Source organism: Ylistrum balloti, unplaced genomic scaffold (genome assembly GCF_031769215.1).
Source record: "Ylistrum balloti isolate Yb309-2 unplaced genomic scaffold, AGI_CSIRO_Ybal_v1 Utg370360, whole genome shotgun sequence".
Classification (NCBI taxonomy): domain Eukaryota; kingdom Metazoa; phylum Mollusca; class Bivalvia; order Pectinida; family Pectinidae; genus Ylistrum; species Ylistrum balloti.
In genome coordinates this window covers 577,222-599,067 of record NW_026782255.1, presented here as the reverse complement: position 1 = coordinate 599,067, position 21,846 = coordinate 577,222, and the positions used below count along the sequence as shown (strand labels likewise).

General features: G+C 36.8%; 1 protein-coding gene across 1 annotated transcript; it reads right to left on the bottom strand.

Moving 5' to 3' along the window:
- Positions 1-8,510: 8,510 nt before the first annotated feature.
- LOC132553851 (14-3-3-like protein) lies at positions 8,511-11,300 on the bottom strand. The gene has a single exon (XM_060218134.1). The coding sequence runs from the start codon at positions 10,948-10,950 to the stop codon at positions 10,078-10,080; it is 873 nt and encodes a 290-aa protein (XP_060074117.1). The 5' UTR covers positions 10,951-11,300; the 3' UTR covers positions 8,511-10,077.
- Between the last annotated feature and the right edge of the window lie 10,546 nt (positions 11,301-21,846).

Genomic DNA, 21,846 nt, shown 5'->3' with positions numbered 1-21,846 from the left:
GCTGTGCGATCGCTGTACCAGAGCCAAGACACCAGCAAGAACCTGAGCCCCACTTGTCAGCATACAAATATCACAGCCAATGGAACTTGTGTGTATTGACTTTCTTACACTAGAACCAGCCAAAGGAAATTATCAATATCTTTTAGTGATAACCGATCACTTCACTGAATATGCACAAGCCATACCTACTCGGAATATGTCGGCTTATACTACTGCAGATGCTCTTTACCACAACTTCTTCATCCATTATGGGATGCCCAAGTGAATCCACTCCGACCAGGGAGCTAACTTTGAAGGAGATCTCATAAAGGAGTTATGTCTGCTATTAGGAATAGAGAAGTCGAGGACAAGTCCTTATCATCCGCAAGGAAACGGTTTATGTGAGAGGTTTAACAGAACTTTGCTTGACATGCTTCGCACATTGAATCCAGACCAAAAGAAATATTGGAAGTCATTTATTGGACCCTTCACTAATGCATACAACTGCACTAGGCACGAGACAACAGGGTATTCACCGTACTACCTGATGTTCGGTCGACACCCCAGACTACCAGTTGATGTTGCTTTTGGCGTTAGGGAGCAGGATGAAGACTCTGACCAACCCTCATATTCTGCATATGTTGAGGAGTTACGTGAACAAGCAAGCATATCATTTGGCTTCAGTGAATGCTGATCAAGCACAAAGGAAACAGAAAGTGGGGTATGATGTACGAGTACGTGGTGCCACCTTGGAGCCAGGAGACAGAGTACTTGTCAAAGTACTTGCATTCAAAGGCCGGCACAAGATTGCTGACCCATGTGAGAGTGAAATTTATATTGTGGAAAGTCAGCCAAACAATGATGTTCCAGTATATATCATTCAACGGGAGGATGGTACTGGAAGAAAAAGAACCATGCACAGAAACCATCTTCTTCCAGTTGGATATTTGATGCCAGATTCCAGGAGCATGGATGATAAAGCACCTACAAGGCCTAAACCTGCGCCAAGGCATAGGAAGCCTAAACCAAAACAAACAGTGAGTGAGGATGTGGAGGTGGAGCCCGAAGATCAAAGTGATACTTTATCAGTGGTAATCCATGTTTCCACACCGGAAGTAGAATCTGTTACATTTACAGATATTCCAGTTCAGCAGGATGATGGTCCACATACAGCCGACTGGGATGATGAGGTTGTTGATGATGATCCACCCCAAGACGTTGAGGGTGAACAACCTCGGGAGCCAGAGACTGAGCTCAGGAGGTCGCAGCGTGTTAGAGCTCCACCCAAGTGGTTCACCTCAGGTGAGTTTGTCATGTCAGGCCAGGAGCCTGATTGGCTGCGTAGAGTCAGATACTTGTTGACACTAGCAAATTCAAAAGAATTTTTAAATCTCTCTCCACAGATGACAGAAGCAGTAGTGTCTCTTGTCACCGAGAAAAACTGACGAGGACGTCATCTTATTTGCAGGGGGAGTATGTGGCAGTGTCAATTTTACTTTTATCTATTTATATATATTTTTATAAATGTACTTGTCCAACCGGTTTGTTTTGTCAGTGTATGTTCTAAGAATTTCTCACCTGTGTTTTGTTATGTAAATGTCTTGTCACTTGATTACATGCTTGTTCGTGCACCTGTATGTTCTGTATCGTTATTCACGCGCTGGACAGAGACATGGACGGTCGCAATTATATGTAGCTACGTACGGACGACTGTGGTGGCAAATATACATTTTGAAATAAACCATAGATCATTTTATTGTAAAAAAGATGTTATCTCTTGAGACCCCTGTCAGATTGATAGGGGTCTTTTGGTGCGTCTAAATAAATGTATGAAAGGAATGAATCCAGCGTTGTTTTATAAAACACTGTAGCATAGGAACCCAGCTACATATATATATCGACCATGGGTGGGGAATTCGTGTCATGTTCCTGTGATAAAGCACATCTGGTCTTAAACATGTCTTTGATTAGAATTTAATCTTACATTTATGTAAAAATCACACAACAAAGCCTCGCCTGATGTTCATAGCTCACACCTTGCGTGCGACAAATACGTCAGCATTCTGTATATAAAGACACTTTCCATTGATCAGTGACTAATCAACGTCGGTTTATGCCATCAATTAGCATAATCTGCACCTGCCACTAGAGTTGCATCAAAGAATGCTACTTATTTGTGTGATTCTGATGCTAATGATAGGTATATCGAAAATATAAAACCCACATTTCAAACTTAATACATCAAACAGGGAGTGTCTAATATTGATACACACTATCAATGGTTTCATATACGAAATTTTCTAATTATTACAATGAATTTCACTATTTTGAAAACTCGGATGATTTCTTGTGAGCAGTGTTATCAATTTTGGAGAATGATGCAATCTTTTGTAATGATGTACAATTCCCGGAATCCATATTATGAAAATGAGTTTTATTTTTATATCTTAGAGTTATTCCCCTTCCTACATAAGCACGTCATTGCGATGAAGGACAACTAGAATGAATCACTGTTTTGGTATTTTCAATCATTATGTCCGAAGATAATTAAAACCGTAGTCAGTTTTGCCATCTAAGAGTCTGCTTCCTTGGAAAATAGTCATCTACTGGTTCATTCTTGTAATAAAATAAAACAAAAATATCGAAACTAGCGGGATATTTCCTTTCTCGCTACTTTTGATTTATGCACTTTTTCATTACATTCTTCAGACCTTGGGCTTTCACAGTTGTATTCTTAGACCTAAGATGGGGAAACAACCTCATGTGCGAAATGAGTATGTAAAGTCAGTGCTTAATTGAAAAAAATAAAACTTGATGCTGAGGTATTTTCCTAGGTTGACCCACGAGAGAACCTCTTTGAGACTGTAACACCGTCGGTCAATTTAATTGGTATGATGAAGTAACCAAGATTCCGAAGTGTCCGTCATATCTCCCGTTTTTCGGGTCCTCTGAAAGGACGAAAGGCCTTAATAGTCTACGTTAAAACCGTTAAATGAATAAATTAATCGGTTTTATATATTTTAAAACATTACAAGAATTCAGGGAAACTCGCAATGTATGAACGGGGGTATATATTATTATCGTATTTTTTGTGGTCATTTGCTTGTGTCATAGCGAGAGGGCGAGGAGGAAGTCTGATATACAGGACTAAAATATAACATATATATCCATTCTTGGAAATCAAAGGGATATACATCTCAAGGGGTCTCTTTACCATTTACCAAATCTTTCCAGTCTCACTTAGTAATCAAGTTCAATTGTCACGCTTCATTAAAATCCGAGACATGTACCCCAAGATCGTAACGCTTCACTAAAATCCGAGACGTGTATCTGTAGGATATTGTCTTTTATTACTTTTTTTTTTTTTTTTTTGTATGTTAATTATCTTTCAAAATTTCATTTTATTTGGACAGGTTGAATCTCTAAAGAGCGACAGTAATCTTGTATCGTATTCAGAAGAACGCAAAAATGTATTTACAGATATTGCATTCTAGAAATACAGGTAGCTTTGTATGGTCGGATATCAAAAGAGTCTTTCTAGGCGGTAAACAAATGCTGTTCATTGCTATTGCGAAATGACTTACGTCGATGGGTACTCGTCAAAGGGGGAATTCTTACATCATTGATGGAATGAAATAATAATAAAAGTACGGGAGATTTAAGGACAAGTAAATCCGGGTGATTCAACGATAAATTGTGTTATCCAGGCAAGAAATGATCTTAAAGTTTCGGACATTGCAAAAACATCCGAAGCGAACTCCGGAAATCAGACATATATATGTGTAAGGATATCATTTGATGTGAAAAAATGGAATGCAGTATTATAGGGTCAACGATTTAAAGATGGAAAGATTAACGAAGCGGCGTCCGTACGGGAATACTTTGTGTACAGTTACCGGATAAATGTCTCCTGTCATCGCCGATGCATTGTACATCTCTTCAAATTTCTTACAATCTTGACGTACTTAAATCTGAAGTAGACTTCCGTGATGTAGTGCATAGTTCGAAATGACAAAATCTACATGCGCGAGAAATGAAAATATCCCCAATTTACCCGCTATCAATGGTATCAACGTGAGCACTGCTCTTAATAATAATAAATATATACACTTCAGTTCAAACACTGTGAAATTGAAGGTATTTGTATCGAGATATCGAGACTTAAATCCTCGGTATAATATTCCGCAGGCCAGTCTGCATTAAAGAGAAAAGCAGATTATCATATTAACTTTCCAGATCAAATATGTTCTAAATAGTTTTCAAATATACGCATTTTACTTCCACTATTTTCCAGTCGTCCAAATTTGTTTAAAAAACACGTCAGTTAACAACCTTTTGTATAAAATTATAGTGACTACCACAGAGATCTGGTACATATTCCCGACCCCCCGTCCATATACATGTATTGTAGTGACTATAATACATATATATGGACCGTGGATCGATAATTCGTGACAAATAAATTCCTGTTGTCATTATAATACACATGGCCCACGGGTTGGGAATTCGTGTCAGGCCCCTGTGATGTGATGGCAATCTTGTTTTGTATCGTGATACGACTTGCTTTTATTTTTGGCTCATGAACTCAACAACAGGTTTTAAGTTAAACATCCTCATTGGGTATACTTCCGGTAATGGAATATCGATTACAAGATTGTAAGATGGCAGCCATGCATGTCTGCTGTCGTAATGTTGCACTTACAGCTTGCGGTTTAAAATAAAATAAAAAAAAGTTGTCAACACGGCGACCTTGAAAGCCATCTCTTATGTGGTTGAACCTGCCCTGTCAGTAAGTACCAAATAATGCACTCTACATTTTCCGTTCATAACTAGATGTGGCATAAGTCAACCCTTGGAGTTAAAATTACTATCAGGACATTTGTTGAAAACCTATGTTGATAATTAAGATGAAACTGATAACAAAGTTTTCAAGCTTGTGGCTATTTTCAATGTGGCAGGGGTCCAGCTTTAGTTAAATCTGTAGCCCACACAAAGCTTATTACTGTAAGTCAGGTCTGTATCATTTTTGTTCTGGAGAAAATGTGATAAGATTTTCAATTAGTTCAATTTCTTGAAAGTGGCACGGTTAAAAGCACCGATGCATCATACACAATTCAGTGACATATGTTCTGTCTCCTACAACTTTAGTGCCAAAGAAGATGCGATACATGCAATTATGTTTTCAAGATAGCAGACATTTTAAATGCAGGACAGAACAGAGTTTCAGATAGAATAATAAAACCTTTTTGTTAAAGTCCTGTCTAACCATGACTTTCACTTCTGGAGAATTAGAGAGTCTGTCGAAGTATTCAAAATAGTCGTTATTTAGAGAAACGAAATCACCGATATTCATCCTAAATGATTTTTTTAACCTAGTAACAGTGAACTTCAGTGCACTGTAGTCAAAATCCTACAGCAGATTTAACCTACTTACAGCCAGTGATGCACAATATTATCAGGATTAACATACCATTTAATCCCATGAAAAATATCTCAGGCGTCTCCTTCCATCATGTCTCACAAAGGCCATATCGACAACACATGCACATAGGTCATCACCTATTTTGTTAAGTCATATTGCATTCTCATAATGCACCCAACCGTAAACTTGAAGATATTATATACATGAAATTAAAATATAGATGACGGAGTCTTAATTATTCATTCAAATAGACTGTATTCCTGTAACAAAAGCACATGAGCTATGTATTACATACCTGTATTTATTGTTATCTCTGAATAATACTGTATTTATGAGAATTTTCCCACATTGAGCCCATCCCACTGCAAATATGGAGAGGCTATGATAGCTTATTTCATTAGGTTACAGTGTTGGTTATGTAACCTCAGGTGAAGACAGCTGAGAAATGAACATGTCTGTGCCAAGTGTAATGTGTTGTCTTTTGAGCCAGGGGCTTTCACCAATTGTTCTGAATGACATGTGACAAGTAGTTCAGCAAGGTTGCCACCAGCTACTCCCTACAGGAGATTGATTTTAAATTTTTTCTGACTCCTTTGAGGGAAGCTATCAGGCATTTCATAATTTCAGGGTTTGTTTCGACATATTTCACCCCTTTATGACCCTAAAAATAGGTCATCACTTTTATTGCAAACTTTGTGTGGATCCTTCGAGGAAGCTATCTGCCAAATATTATGTATTTTGGCCTTTTTGGTATTTTTAGAAGTTGCAGAAATGTTTTTACATTTGACTTCTTTGACCTTTTAAGTAGGTCAATGTCAATTATTTGCAAACTTTATTTCGCTTCTTTCAAGGAAGTAAGTAGTTATGTATCATATCTCTAATTCTTCCAGTATAACAGATGTTGTCTTAATGTTGTGACATATTTGACCCATGTTACCTTGAAAAGTAGGTGAAAGTTTTTATTTTTTTATTTCTGTAAGCAAAATTGGTTGAACTCAATCCAAGAAAGCTATCAGCTTAAAATCATGACTGTATGCCTTTTGGTTCTTCAGAAGAAGTTGTTGAAAAAATATTGACAGATGCGGGACAAACTAAGAAACTGTGTTATGGCATGTTTTGGCAAGATTTTAAAGTGTTCAATTAATTTCTGCTGTGTGCAAATTTCACTTCCAAAAAAGTCTGCAAAGGACCTGCCTTACTGGTATATTATTATATCGATGGTAAAGTTCAACAGCAAACAACACTTTTGAAACATTCACTAAATAATATATAAATATGTATAAATTAACATTCGTTTTGTAAAATGCTTACCTAATCTGAGTGATATTTTTCAGGTAATTGAAGATATATAAACACTGAAATAATAAACATGCATCAATATATGACCTATCTGGTTATCTAGTTATCAGTGTACAGGGTTTTCCATAATTTTGTTAGTAGTAGGCTGTGTAGTGAAAGTAGGAGGCTGGCCTGCCGTGTACGTGTAGTCGTTTACGGAACATTCATACGGAACTGGATTGGTGTAGGTGGCCAAATGATCAAAGTAGCTGGTCAAATTGGCGGGCGACCGGCTCTTATGGAAAACCCTGAGTGTAATAAGTATTACACAGTATTTTATGATGACCTAACCAGATTCCCACTGATATCAAATTTCATGGTTATCTTTATCCCTGCACCTGTGAAACAATATTGACGGACATCATCTATTTATAACTTTAACAAGGCATAAATTATTACATCAACTTTAACAAAATAATTAAAAATATTATAGATTCACTAAGGTAAAATTTACCCTCTCCCCTCCCCAAGAGGCCGGGGGTAATGCCAAACCACGGGGTTATGAAATTCACAATGGAAAATGGAAATTAAATTATGCTCAAAAATTCATGATATGAGTTATGGTTAACTTCGACCCCTACAAAGAAGAAATACTGAATATGTCTGGGACTTAAGTTAACAAAATCCACCTACAAAGGGTTTTTACCATATCAAGGTCTGGAGAAGAAGATATTTAAAATTTGTGTAAATGTTACCCCTCATGAAAAGACCCTTCAATCTATGAAGATATACCCGATCTGCAGGGTCGGACCGTCCAGAGACTGAGAAGAACATTGTTAAAGTTTGAGTCAATTTGACTCCACTTCTCGGACTTCTGGGAGTGGGTTATGGTCAATATATGCATAAACATTGAATTGTCATACTAACAATTCTAACAAAGTTTGAAATATTTCAAATGGCAATCTCGTTAATTTTGCTCAAAAATGCAGTTTTCATTTTGAAACTACAGTAAATTTTATGACCTTTGGGGCAAAGTGAGATTCTAAATTCATGACAAATACAATTATGGTAAGGCACCTAAAGACCGTTCTTTGAACAGTATTTCATTTTGTTATATCTAGATCTTGAGAAGAAGATTAACCTTCAGTCAGTTTCATCCTTTCTGGCCCAACTCCTCAGCACTTCCAGTGTGAAGCAAGTCATTCACATTTCTGGTTTACCTTTGATCATGGAAGGTTTCAGAAAAAATTCATTAAACATAACTCAGGGTTCTTTTTTTCAAAAAGTGAAAAATGTTGATTGTTTTTTGCACAGAAAGCGACAGATAACAGACAACTGTGATGGACAAGAGATGAAAGTGGCTGGCATTGGAAAAGGTGGAAATCCGCCGATTGGCGGAAATTTTTCATCTCTGTGGTAATTTAACTATAGCTTTCAAACGTTCGACTGATGTGAGAGTTATCTTCCTTCGTATTATCGATTTGACAATACCGGAAACTCGGTGCTCCTAACTGCTCAATGTTTAATTTTACAGTTTATAAGGGCATATAAATCGAAGGATTTAAGAACGGAGTTGATGAAGATTGCATAAAAATAAAATGCATCATCGAGACATACCTAACCAACCAACCCCCCCACCCCCCTCCTCTGAAATTTTCTCACCAGATTTGCATCGATCTCAAAAATGACCAAATTTGTCTTGAAAAAGGCTGAAATCCGCCGATCGGCAGAAATTTTTCATCTCTGGATAAATCACTTAATATTTTGTCTCACATAGGTGACCAAAAAACCACAACATCAAAGTCAAAAAACCACAACATCAAAGTCAGTACAATCTACAGAGACTTCAACAGATTTCTCAAATTTAATGACAAAAAAAAAATTGATACAATAATAATGATAAATGTATAATATACTTGTAGTATCTCTAGCATGGTGATGGGCACCACAACATGTTAAACAAAACATTTCAACTAATATAGTACTACTATCTTTTCTTCACTATTACTTTAACATGCATATTGCTGAAACATTTATCCATATCAAGTAATTGTGTATGTTGAAAAAGCCTTTCTTTTCCGCAATGTCATTAATCAGTTATATTGGTCCATATAATGAAAAAATATTAGTATAATAAAACAGTTTTTAATCTAAGTAGGGCATTTACATGAACAACAAAAAGAAACACAAATCACCACACATTGTCACATGTAAATATGGTTATCACAATTATATATGCATTCAAACTTTGACCTAAATTAATTAGGTACAATCAAGACATATGAAAGTCATGCTGATATTTAAACTTTACTCAAGGATATTCACTACATTATATAAGAAATGAACTGATCCTAATAATAAATTAAAAAGTTACCTATATTTGCTGAAATGTTTCAGCTCATGACGGATATCCATGTTGTGTTAAAGCTATCTGGACTTATATACCCGATTAGTATTTTGAATTTTTACACCTGACAATTAATAATTCATTTGTTAGGCTAAACAAAAAATGTGTTTGTTTACTGTTTTATTCTGTATTCGTAAAAAATTTAAGTTAGATTAGTAAACAATTTTATTTTTCAAAATAGTTAAGGGTCTTATAGATGATGATCGCGACTCGAACACTGGTTCCATTCAAACTGCAATGAAAAGTTAGGATTGGTATGAAAAATTTGAGCCGGTAGAGTTAACAGGAAACAAACAGCATTCTTCAATTTCAAGTCCGATTATTTTCCTGTGAAAAGTGAAAATTCATAAACATATCAACTTAATTCCACTATTTTCAATAATTTGCGTTATTTAACATCATGTACATTCACACAAACATGTACAATCAAAGTTGAATTATTGTCTTTTTTTATTAAAGCACTCAATTTCCTTAGCTCCCTAATGCTTAACAATTTTGAGCTATATACAAGATTGGATAAAAAAAAACCAAACACAAAATTCTCTTCATTCTTTTGGTCCAAGCACTTAAAAAAATTGTTATCACCAGGTCATCAGAAGCCTTATACCAGCACAAAAGTTGTGTATACACATATTGGCAAATGAAACAGTACCTGCCCATTTCAGGCGTTTCATGCAACAGTTGTACAATGCAGTTCAAATGTTTGTATTTGTTTTTCTGAAGTTTTTGGATGATATTGTCAAGACTTATGCCCTGTTAGAAACAAACAACTATTTTGATACACAATTGCATAAATCATACACTCAAATATCATAATGTTCATATCAGTCCATAATTTCATTGATTTCTAAAAGTCTGTGTCCTGTTATCAATATTATAAATAGAAGTAACATTGTCCATTTTTTTCGTGTGGTTTTTATCTCTTTTTTTCCTTGACAAAATTATCAAATTAACAAGTGTAAAGATACATCAAGTGACATCCTATATTTCATCAGTTCTCATATTGCTCTTCATTTTGCAACTCGCACTGCTCCTGACTTTGCTCCTGATTTTCACTCGCCCACAGTGTTAGGTTATCTCTAAGCAGTTGCAGGATGAGCTTGCTGTCCTTGTACGTATTGGACTGCTCATCGTCTCCCATGTCTTGGATGCCTTTTTCAAAAGCATCTTTCGCCAATTGTTGTGCCATTGGTGGTTCACCTCTAATTTCATAGTGAAATACTGAGAAGTTCAACGCCAATCCAAGCCTGATTGGATGTGTGGCCTTGAGTTCAGAAGTTGCTGTTTCCCATGCTTTTTTATAAGCCTCCTCTGACTTATCTGACAGTTCTTTACGGGTTTCTGCACTAGCCACTTCAACTTTGTAGCGAAAGTAGTCTCCCTTCATTTTCAGGTAGAAGACCCTGGATTCAGCACCTCCCGCGTGAGCGTTCTTAATGAGATAATTATCTAACAATTCTATTACCTCATCACAGATTTCATTTAGTTCTTGTTCCACTTCCTTCGCGTATGCCCGACAGATTTCAATTTTTTTCGAGATTGTCAGTTCGTCTGAACTCGCGTTCTGTTCATGATCGAGTTTACTTAGCAGTGTTTCTAACCATGACACCAAGACCCTCCAGGAAGTTCGAAGTGCCCCTACCTTGTTCTTGCACGCAACCGACAACTGATTTCTTTCGTCATCAAGTAAAATACTTGTAGACGTCCCGTTCGCCTTGGCTGCTCTATATTCCTCGGAACTGTCGGGGAAATCCAGAGGCAACATCGTGACAAGAGTTTTCGTGAACTGAGCCATATCATTGTATCGTTCTACTTGTTCCGCCAATTTCGCCATGTAAGTTAAACGGTGTCGTTCGTCAGCCATTGTTTCTTTGTAGTTGGTCTCAACAGCGTGTCAAATTATGTATTATTTGTGTTCTTGCTCACCAACAGAGACCTTTTATGATAGATTTGTAATCGTAAGCTGAACTCACCGTGTTTCCAAAATGGCCGCCGCCTGAACAAGATCCTGGTAAGCGTGCGTTTACGGAATCTACACAATTACACACGCACTCCCTGATTATGAATAACAATCCGAGTCGCTCAAGAAGATATAGCTCGTTTCCGAAAAGTTTCAAAGTTCGGTATATAACTTCTTGCCGTATCCGATGCTGGAAGGAGAAGAGATCTGTATAAATGTTGAGACGTGACTCACCATGTAATTCAACAGGGCGGGGCTTAGTTGCTGTTATACAAGTACTGTCGGAAAGGATTTTGCCGCCTTAGTCGCGGACTCACTCAGCCATATCGCTGTGTGCACACATACACACACTCAGCGGCAAGCTAGCTCAGTAGCGACTGGTAGCTATGTATGTTATATATTGCGCAATAGATTGAAATATTTACGATATTTCTATTCACATCCCCACGCTTAGTAAGGTATTTTACTGCATATTTTGCTGACGTAAAATGCATAACATTAAAATGATGTGTGTTTTTTTTATAGGGAAAATTACTCCGCTTAAAATGCCGTTTATTTAAAGACTATTTGCATCATATTTCGAGTTGAAAGTGGTATGTAATATCGGGTAATATTTCAATTTTGATAGTGTAAACATGCGTTTCGTTTTAAAGATATTCTGAAAGTTAATGGAAATAATTAACATATGTTCGATTTTAAAATTGTTCACGTTGCTAAGCTCTAAGATCGGTTATGTACTTCCAGGGGAAATTGTTGTCCAAACATCTGCTGTAATCTTATATAGATACTTAACTGGTACTTTTTATCGAAAATGCTGTAAATTTCTAAAATAAAGTGTATATTTTTGTAGCAAATTAAAAGAACTTTGTTAAAAGCCTGATATCGGTACAATATTTTAAAACAATGGATATGTAAATAGAGGGCGGGTTTCCCTTCAAAGTGATCCGTGCCTGGTTTTGTCCTTCTACGACTCGTCAGTGAGTAGACGATAAAGCAAAAGTTTAAATAAAAAGAAAATGACATTTTTTATGGGGAGGTGCACTAGCCCCATAATTCAAGAGATTTCATAATTTCCATCAATCGAGATTAATATGGTATAAACACAGATGTAGTGTGTATCCAAATCCTTGACACAACTTATCTGAATTTTGAAGTTCAGGACAAACTTTCGCAAGTTACCAAGTCAAATAATAAATTCAAGGACTGCTGTATAGATTTTTATGATGATATTGGAATTTTGCAAGAAAAAAATGTATCCACAATATTTTTTTTTTCGGTGTATGTGAACGACTCTGAGACATTTTTTCACAGAATATAGAAATCAATATGACGATGAGGAGATAAGTCTTTCGCTTACGTTACACGCAGATAAGTTTGCAATTCTCGGAGAGATTTGAAGAATTACCAAAATTATGAGACAATCTTGCTAGCTTTGCTGAGAAATGCCAATTAACGGTCAATATGGACTCAAAATTCGAGTGTTTTGAAACGACGGAAAAATCGAAATGATTAAGTGTGATTTATCATACTAAATTAATGACCGGTGTTAAAATCCAACGTGGCCGCCATTTTGAATTTCTTCTCTAGTTTCAGTGGTGCAATTGCGCTGAAATTTGTTAAGAAAGCCGATCGGCGAAGTTTTGTTATTTTTCAGCCTCTTCCAAACTTCGACATGGCAACCAAGATGGCAATTTTGTAACATGATTGTGCAATCACGCCTTTTCTGAATAACACCTGACCAGTTTTAAACTTCTGTAAGGGTTCCATCTCTGGATTTCAGCTAAAAATTGCCTGAAAAGATTTAGACCAGCTGTTGAGTAGGTCTGAAATCCAACCATAATGGACATCAGGTGCGCCATGTTGAATTTTTTTTAACTTCCTATCATGTTTCACTGGTGGTACCGAGTTGAAAATTGGTTAAGAAAGAAGGAAAAGGAATGGTGTTGTTACTTTTCGTCTCTACCACACTAAGTAATATACAGCGGCCATTTTGTAGTATGATTACACAATCATGGTTTTCCTGCATAACAATCACCAGTGGGATTCAGTCTGACCTGAAATGTTTTTGAGTTGACTTCAGTGTTGTCCACGAGTTGGTCCACAGTCCAACATGGCCGCTGTGGCTTAAAGAAGACATTTTGAACTTCTTTTCCAGTTAATCTGGTGCCACTAAGCAAGCTGCAATTAAGTGAAAATGTTGAGAATCTGAAATGAAGAAAAATGTTGTTACCTTTACTGCTTATATTCAAAATAGTTTGTATCATTTGATAATTGTGTCCACTTCCACTAATGTAAGTTATGTCTTTGACAGGTGTTTGAATATATAAACTAAATACATATATGCGATACTCGGAATTACTGAAAAGGTCATCTATGCATAAACTAATACAATCACATGGAGTTATGTCAACTTGGTGCATTTGTCTCTGAATCTAATAAGTTAAATATTGGATCGGGACGAATGTTAATTTGAAACTTGAGTGTTCTGTTCAGGCGAATTTCGAAATAAAATCACAAGTTAGAGAGAATTCCAGCGTAAAAACGAGGGGAAATTAGAGTTTGAAAAAAAAAGATAAATAAATGAAGTAGCGGATTGTGTTCTGGATGTGTAGACTCTGTGTACGCGGTGACTGTTTCTGTTTTCTAGCCTAAATCTAGGTTAAATCCAGGTAGTTACATGTAAACGGAGCCTGCGCAATGAATACGACAAGCGTAAAATGGCAACAGGGGACCAAACTAACCATACGTAGGAAAGTGGATTAGTGTCTGTATGAGGAAAACAAACAATGTTCCTATATACATATAGATTTGATCATGATAAGAATAAGACTCAAAAATCTTCGTCAATTTACATCTCTTGAAACTAAATCGATTTCCACCCGTATCTATCTTCTTTAATATTTGCGAATCCATGGTATGGGGGACATCATTGCTTGGAAGTCCGTGTAGCTGACGTTTACCACTAAAATCATTATAAATGGAACACCTCCTTCCTTATAGATTTACGGCATGTTTGCAAATTAAAATATACGTTTAGACAGAAGGAAGGTAACTATCAAGTAAGGAGGAAATCACCAACGGGAAACTCTAATTACTCGATTATGGTGCGCATATCCAAAACACAGCATAAAGCAGAAGACGCTTGTAACCGTACTTCCGGAACACCTGGATATTTTATTTGTTGTACCTTTTCACGAGTTTCAGTAAAAATCTTCCTTTTGTTAATACCTTTCCCTCATTTAGTGGAATTTGTGGTTGAATAAGATTTTGTTTCCATGTCGGTAATTATCCGTTGTTTTGAGGGTGAGCTGGCCCTGTTAATTTTGTGCTCGATTTAAAGTGAACGAAGACGGACACGAACTGCATTAAAGACAAGGGTCCACAGAGGACAGAGTTATGTCCCTTCATTCATGTAGTCTTTTGAATATCCTTACAATCCAATTGTTAACGAGAAAATCCATACTTCTCACATTTAATTCTCTATTTGATTTAGTTCAGCCTTATTCTGTGTTATCTAATATTGTTTATAGGGTTAAGTTAAGACCATTTACATGTATTTACATAGTGGGTGAGCTTGGTTGGGTTTTAAAATCCTTCTGAATAAAATAATAGATATTTTAATAACAGAAACACTCTTCAGAAAGTAGTGATGATAAATGACCCATTTTTTTTTTATGAAATGCGTAGTGTATTTCAGAATACTACACAAGGGACTTAATTAAGGAGAACGTCTCGTCTTCTACCTATTTTCTTTTCAACAGTTGAAGTATCAGTATTCTCTCACACAACGAAATGTCTCCTGAAAAACAAATATTCACGTCGTTAAAAAATCCGAGAAATAGAGACATTTTAGACTGTTTTCGTCAGTAAGCACTTTGGTTTTTCTGTACACGACTATATTGATCAGTTCAACTGTTAAAAACGAAATCACTAGACTATTTCCCTGAGTCAGCAAACCGTTTTTAAACCCCATATTCTCTCTAAGCTGCCGGCGTATCCGACGGTGACCTTTAACGTTGTCCTTCATTGACTGATGTCGAGAACGACTTCAGGAAAGAGGTATTTGGTCGATGAGTAGCTAGTGAGCCGAATATTGAAATATATATATATTCATGTATTAAGGGCACATACAAATCCAAGCGAGGCCAGTCGTGCCTCATCATAGAGAAAAAAAATAAAGACTGCAGCACTTTCATTTCCGCTGTCAAAGCATGAAAAGGAATTGTCAGTTGCTGGAAAGAATAAGTTAGTAAAACTGTATCCATGTATTTCAGTGTGATAACACTATAAAGCGTTGTCAAATCATCGATGAACGTTAGAGTTTCGTAACGAGACCTGGACTGTTAGCCTTGTTAACCATTTTAGAAACTGGGATTATCTACCTGTCTTGAATCTTAACCAACACATAAGTTTAGAAGTAAACGTATTTTAAAACTTTATTGATCTTACTTTTCTGTATCATGTATGACAATACCGGTATTTCTACTTTTTCGTCACAAATGAAGTTGGCTTGGAACGGTGGAGTTGACCAGCCACATTCAACCCTCTCCAGCGATATTTTGTTACACGTGTCCCTCCCTAGTAGCTATGTCAGAAACATGCATGCCTCCCTTGCTCTGCCATAGATGCACTACTTACATGTAATGTCCCCGCCGCTGTCATTCCTGACATACATGTGTCGCTGTAGTGTTGCCATGAACGTACACGTGTCCCTCCCTACTAGCTCTGTCAGAAACTTGCATGTGTCCCTTGCTCTGTCATAGATGTACTACTTGCATGTAATGTCCCCGCCGCTGTGACGTATATGTGTCCCTGTAGTGTTGTCAAGGACGTACATGTGTCCCTGTGGTGTTGTTAGGGACGTACATGTGTCCCTGTAGTGTTGTCAGGGACGTACATGTGCCCCTGTAGTGTTGTTAGGGACGTACATGAGTCCCTGTAGTGTTGTCAGGGACGTACACGTGTCCCTGTAGTGTTGTCAGGGACGTACATGCGTCCCTGTAGTGTTGTCAGGAACATGCTTTCTCAGAATCCTGACTGTGCCATGTGTCGCTATAGCTTGGCCAGGGATATCCATGTGTCGGCACCTACGTGGGGACGTGTATGTCCCTAAAAGCGTTGTCAGAAACATGCATACATGTTTCCCTAGCAGCTTTGTCTAAGGCGTGCATTTCCCTTGCTCTGTCTTGGACGCGATTATGTCCCATGTTCTGTTGGGGACCTATATGTGTCCCTAGCCCTGCCATAGCTCTGTAAGGGACATGCACTTATGACACAGTCCCTAGCTGTGTAAAGGACATACACTTATAATACAGTCCTTGGCTGTGTAAGGGACATACACTTATAATACAGTCCCTAGCTGTGTAAGGGACATACACTTATAATACAGTCCCTAGCTCTGTAAGGGACATACACTTATAATACAGACCCCTAGCTGTGTAAAGGACATACACTTATAATACAGTCCTTGGCTGTGTAAGGGACATACACTTATAATACAGTCCCTAGCTGTGTAAGGGACATACACTTATAATACAGTTCCTAGCTGTGTAAGGGACATACACTTATAATACAGTCCCCTAGCTCTTTAAGGCACATACACTTATAATACAGACCCCTAGCTCTGTCAGGGACATACACTTATAATACAGTCCCTAGCGCTGTAAGGGACATACACTTATAATACAGTCCCCTAGCTCTGTAAGGCACATACACTTATAATACAATCCCTAGCTGTGTAAGGGACATACACTTATAATACAGTCCCCTAGCTCTGTAAGGGACATACACTTATAATACAGTCCCTAGCTGTGTAAGGTACATACACTTATAATACAGTCCCTAGCTCTGTAAGGGACATACACTTATAATACAATCCCCTAGCTCTGTAAGGGACATACACTTATAATACAGTCCCCTAGCTTTATCAGACCTGTAAATACAAACCTGATCTCTATTACAGTGACGTACTGTTTAATGTCCCTAGCTCAATCAAGGACGCGTCTCTGGGTCAGTTGTGACGTACATCATCACTTATTCCGTTGATGACGTACATACCTGTCAATGAGCTAGTTAAGACAGGAATTATACGTTGTTTAGTTAAGTTACATGTATAACTGTACATACAGTTAGAAACATCCGTAGTCCACAAAATACATAAACATCTATGTATTGCTGTACCTTTCAGATAAGTTAGAAAAAAACATGTTTTGCTGTGTATGCTCTGGTAGTTCAGTGTAAGTGTTTTGTGTTCAACATAAATAGATAGCGAAATTCAAATCACGTTCATAACCTCACATCGAATTTAAAATCTTGTATTATCAGCGATCATATATCTTATCTTCAAAAATATAATGACACAGATTTATGCAAATTTTGCTGACTTGATTTTAGATATCATTTTCTTTGCGTTGTTATTTACTGGAATCATTGTGATAAACAATTTTGAGTTAGCCCGGAGTCATATGATATTTTGACAAACTACACACATCCATTGAACACCTTTAATTCTAGTCTGAATTATTCTGACCTTCTATCAACAGTCAATACAGCGTTAGAAAAGGTCGAATTCCTTTTATGTTGAGTCGAACAAAGGGGCGGATTTTGACAAATTTCGAATTGTCGGGAACTCTGTCACACGGTCACTGCCATACATAGTTGTAAAATAAAACCAAAATTTTATACAATTATCAATCAACCGTGATGATATATGATCCGAAGTAAACAATACATGACTTAGGGTCAATGTCAAGGCCAAAATAAAAAAAATATCTTTATTTACTAATCATCTTTATTAAAACCAGAAGTAATGCGACCAAAGTTCAAGGCCGTTGGGACAAAGGTCAGCATCAGAGAATTCAAATTATATTGGATTTTGCTGACAATCTCTATCCCAAAATGCATTGCGGTACCCTCCGTAACACAATGTTCGAGAGTGTAAGGAACGACGACCGTTTTCGTTGCGTGTATATATTTTAGGACATTACAGGTCAAAGGTCAAAAGATGGTTAAAATTTGTATTAATTAGATTTATGTCACTTGTAATTGACAATGCGAGTTCACAATAAGTGACAAACATTTGATCCCTTAACTGTCAACAGAACATATTGTAGGTACTGTCGTGTATATGGTACGGAGGGGACATTTTAAGAGTACACAGCGACGATAGTAAGCTTGCTGGACACAGTCCTCTTTATCCCATCTGAGTGCATTTGTACTCAGAATTGATTCAAAATTGTGTACTCCAGTGGAGAGGGCGTTTCAGCAGAAATGAAGATCTCTCACAGTGTATGTCCCCTCCGCTGACACCACAAATAATCATATCTTTACAGTTGTTTTGACATGCAATGGTGAACACGAGTATTTCAAAATTTCATGAAAATCATCACATATGATACAAATTTAAAGTTTCATTAAAACCACCGCATCGTGGCTGTATTTCCGATGAATTATTTCCAAATGAAAACTTTCATTATCAATATTTGCCTTTAGTCGTGTTCTGATGTCGATCAAACCTTATGCTATGAGAACTCCAAAACACTAGATATAAATGCTGTGGTATTCAGTACATAGCTGTTTAGTTGCTTACATGCTGCTGTCTTGAATTGTTCTCTCCGGACCACGTAAACGACAGTGATATGACAAGTGGGAAAGTATCTTTATCGGGCATTAAGAGTCGTTTTAATGTTAATCCGGCAAACCAGAGTGAGGATTTAGTCTAAACATAATTGTCAGTTTTGAAATATTAACTCGTGTTCCTTAAACGTCATAAGGTCGTGTGTATTGTGATGTCACAGGGGCAGCAAATGCGGTTTTCCAAGAATACCGGATAAAGTATCCAAGTGACGTGTCTGCTTTATTTGGGATTTATAAAACTCGGCGGGCTGAAATGAAAAACACAAAAGCCTTCGTCATGTTTCAGAAATTTCATGAATAGATGTTTTGAAGGTCCTCTGTCTACATAATGCACGTCCATAGTGGGTCAACTTGACAGTTTAGCTTTAAAACACCACACTACAGCAACCCCACTCCCTGCCCATCCCTCACATACCCTGCCCCTCCTCCCCCACACAAACCCATATAATAGGGAGGTTTCAATTTGACTGTCCGTGAAGAAAAAGTAAAACCAGGGAGAATGTGTTTACGTTATAAAGTTATTTCCATACACGTCACTGAACTTGAAAAAACAGTCTACGTACTATCTTGTGTGCTGCTTTAGGCTAGCTACTAGCATATGAGATAAGCTATTTTAAGAAATATCCCGCTGCACTGGAATACTGGCTCATCGTGAAACTCCACATATATCTACGTTTATATGCATACTTTTGTATATATAAATATTTGTATATATATAGATATATATACATGATTCAGATAACTGCTTTAGAACCATGAGAAATAATACATGTAGCCTGACAGACATATATATCTATCTGAAGGTTGTGGGCTCCAATCCGTGTCCTGTGTAACCCCGAATGAAACTGGCACCTGTGCACTAAGTCCATCCACGTCAGCAGGCCGTTCTACAGTAGACTGTTAATTCCATTATTCTGTCTAACCGACAAATGTCCTTTTCATTTCATCATCACATTTTTTTTTATTGTTATTACTATTTCAAAACGGCGAATCCGAACATCTGCAATGCAGACTGACACACATGAACGAACTGCAGACGTACACTGTCTGCACGCATACAAGGAATATTATGAATGGAGGTCGCCACACCTTCAATTGGTCACGTGGGAATCATCTCGTTCAAAATTCACACAACTCGTTTACATATTTAGGGTCCCCTGAATGAGTATCGGGTTTGTAAATATTCAACAAAGCCTGCCGAAATGAAACACGCTATCGAAAGTTATGGCAAGCTACTGGAAAAAATAGCAATAAGATACAGGTTTTATCTGTTAATCTATTTTCCTGGATAGAAATTATTCACGAGACTATGCTTTATTTCTTTAAAGTGAGCAATAACTTCACGTTTAATTCTCATATTTATAATTAGTAATGAGGAAACAGCACGGACTTCGATATAGAATCCAAGCCCTACATATAGATGGCATCAAAAACGTATTTGTTGTTTATGTCTCTGATATAGGAATATAAGTTGTTGAATGTTAATTTCATGCAATGTTTAATTGAAGTAAAAATAAATAAAGAAATATCTTGAAAGAGATAAAGCAGTATGTTTATGTAGGTCAATTACACTTCAGTGAAATTCTTCATTCTTCAAAGCGAATGATTCGTCATATATTTTTGCACTTAAAAGTAATAAGTTAAGATGGATATTCAACCAATATATTCATGCATCTTGCCGAAATCACGTCATGGCACCTGCTGGTTTGTCACTGATCTATACGTAGAGCAGAGGTGTTTCACTGAACAAACAAAACCAACAAAGAAAAGAAAACGAACAAACAAACAAATAGAGTGATTATTATTATACCTAGTGTAAAATACAATCAACTGTTAGTAAGTACTTTAGTACAAACCTCAATGTAGTTTAGATGTGCATTGTCAACAAGATGTGTTTATGAAACACTTTGCCCGCGGTTGCAACAAAATTCTGAAGTGGGACATTAAAACTGTACTGTGTAAGTCATATGCTAATTGCATGTACAATTTTTCAAAAGTAGGTCAAAGATCACGGTCAAGGTCATATGGTCAAACATTTTGGTACCACCTCTTACGGTGCACAAAAGCAATATGCCCCCCCACCCTTTCGATCCGGGTGCATAAAACAGCAACACTCAAAGTACGGATGTGCGTTTATCATGTCACGTGACCTGTTCTTTTATCTGGAGGAGATTTCAGGCTTCTGTTTTTCAACCGCACTTCACTTCCTCTTGAACTGACAATAACATTTGTCACGTGCTTTATGATGATAATAATAATAATAATTATAGGGCGTATTATAATGATATTTTATTTAAACATGGACTTAGATATAACAGAAATTAACCAGTTTTAACGAATCTGGCATACGGACCCTATTCACAAATCTACCGTTATGTAGGTACATGCATATTTTTTGTAGATCAGAAACGATGGACATTGGTTGCAAATTCAATCATCAAAAAAGAACCATTTAACACGGTATAAACTGACATGGCACAGATACCAGTGAACTGAGTAACGGGGACGTAGATAACTTATCTACGTCCTTGTGAGTAAAAATCGTTGTATTGTATTGTTACTCAAATTATTGAATTAAAACGGGACATGATTGATCCGACATATGTATGAAGATGTTTAATTATTGGATATGATATGATTAGACGTCCCTGACTGAAGACAGAAATGAAATAAAACAAAATAAAGAGGAGCATTCCATACTATTAATAATCTCTTATAGATTTACTTAGCATGTAGAGACTGGTCAAGTCAAGCTTATGAATCTTCCCCATCTGAAACGTATACATTTGTAATGTAAAATATATTTTTGTTTAATTTGTTTTTCACAAATAATATATAATTAACCTTTTGGTCTGATTTTGGAATGTTTATGTATTTTTAGACTAATTCGTCTTCACCTAATGTCAGATGATACATTTTATCATACATCTAAGTTTTTAGAGTCGACTGCTTTCAGGTTAATAGAACATTTACAATGTGTTTTTTTTTCAGATTTCCGCTGAAACTGAGAACGAAATTGGATGAACGAATGGTCAAGGACGTTTAATATGTACCTGGTATAAGTAATATAATGTTTGAATAAAGCTAACCAGCCTTTGAACAATAAAACCCAGAACTCTTCTAAGTTGGAGGTAAGAAAATTGAGTAACGTTTCCGGGTAAACAT

Excerpts from the sequence above, each read along its gene's own strand:
- LOC132553851 (XM_060218134.1), bottom strand. The coding sequence starts at position 10,950 with ATGGCTGACGAACGACACCGTTTAACTTACATGGCGAAATTGGCGGAA.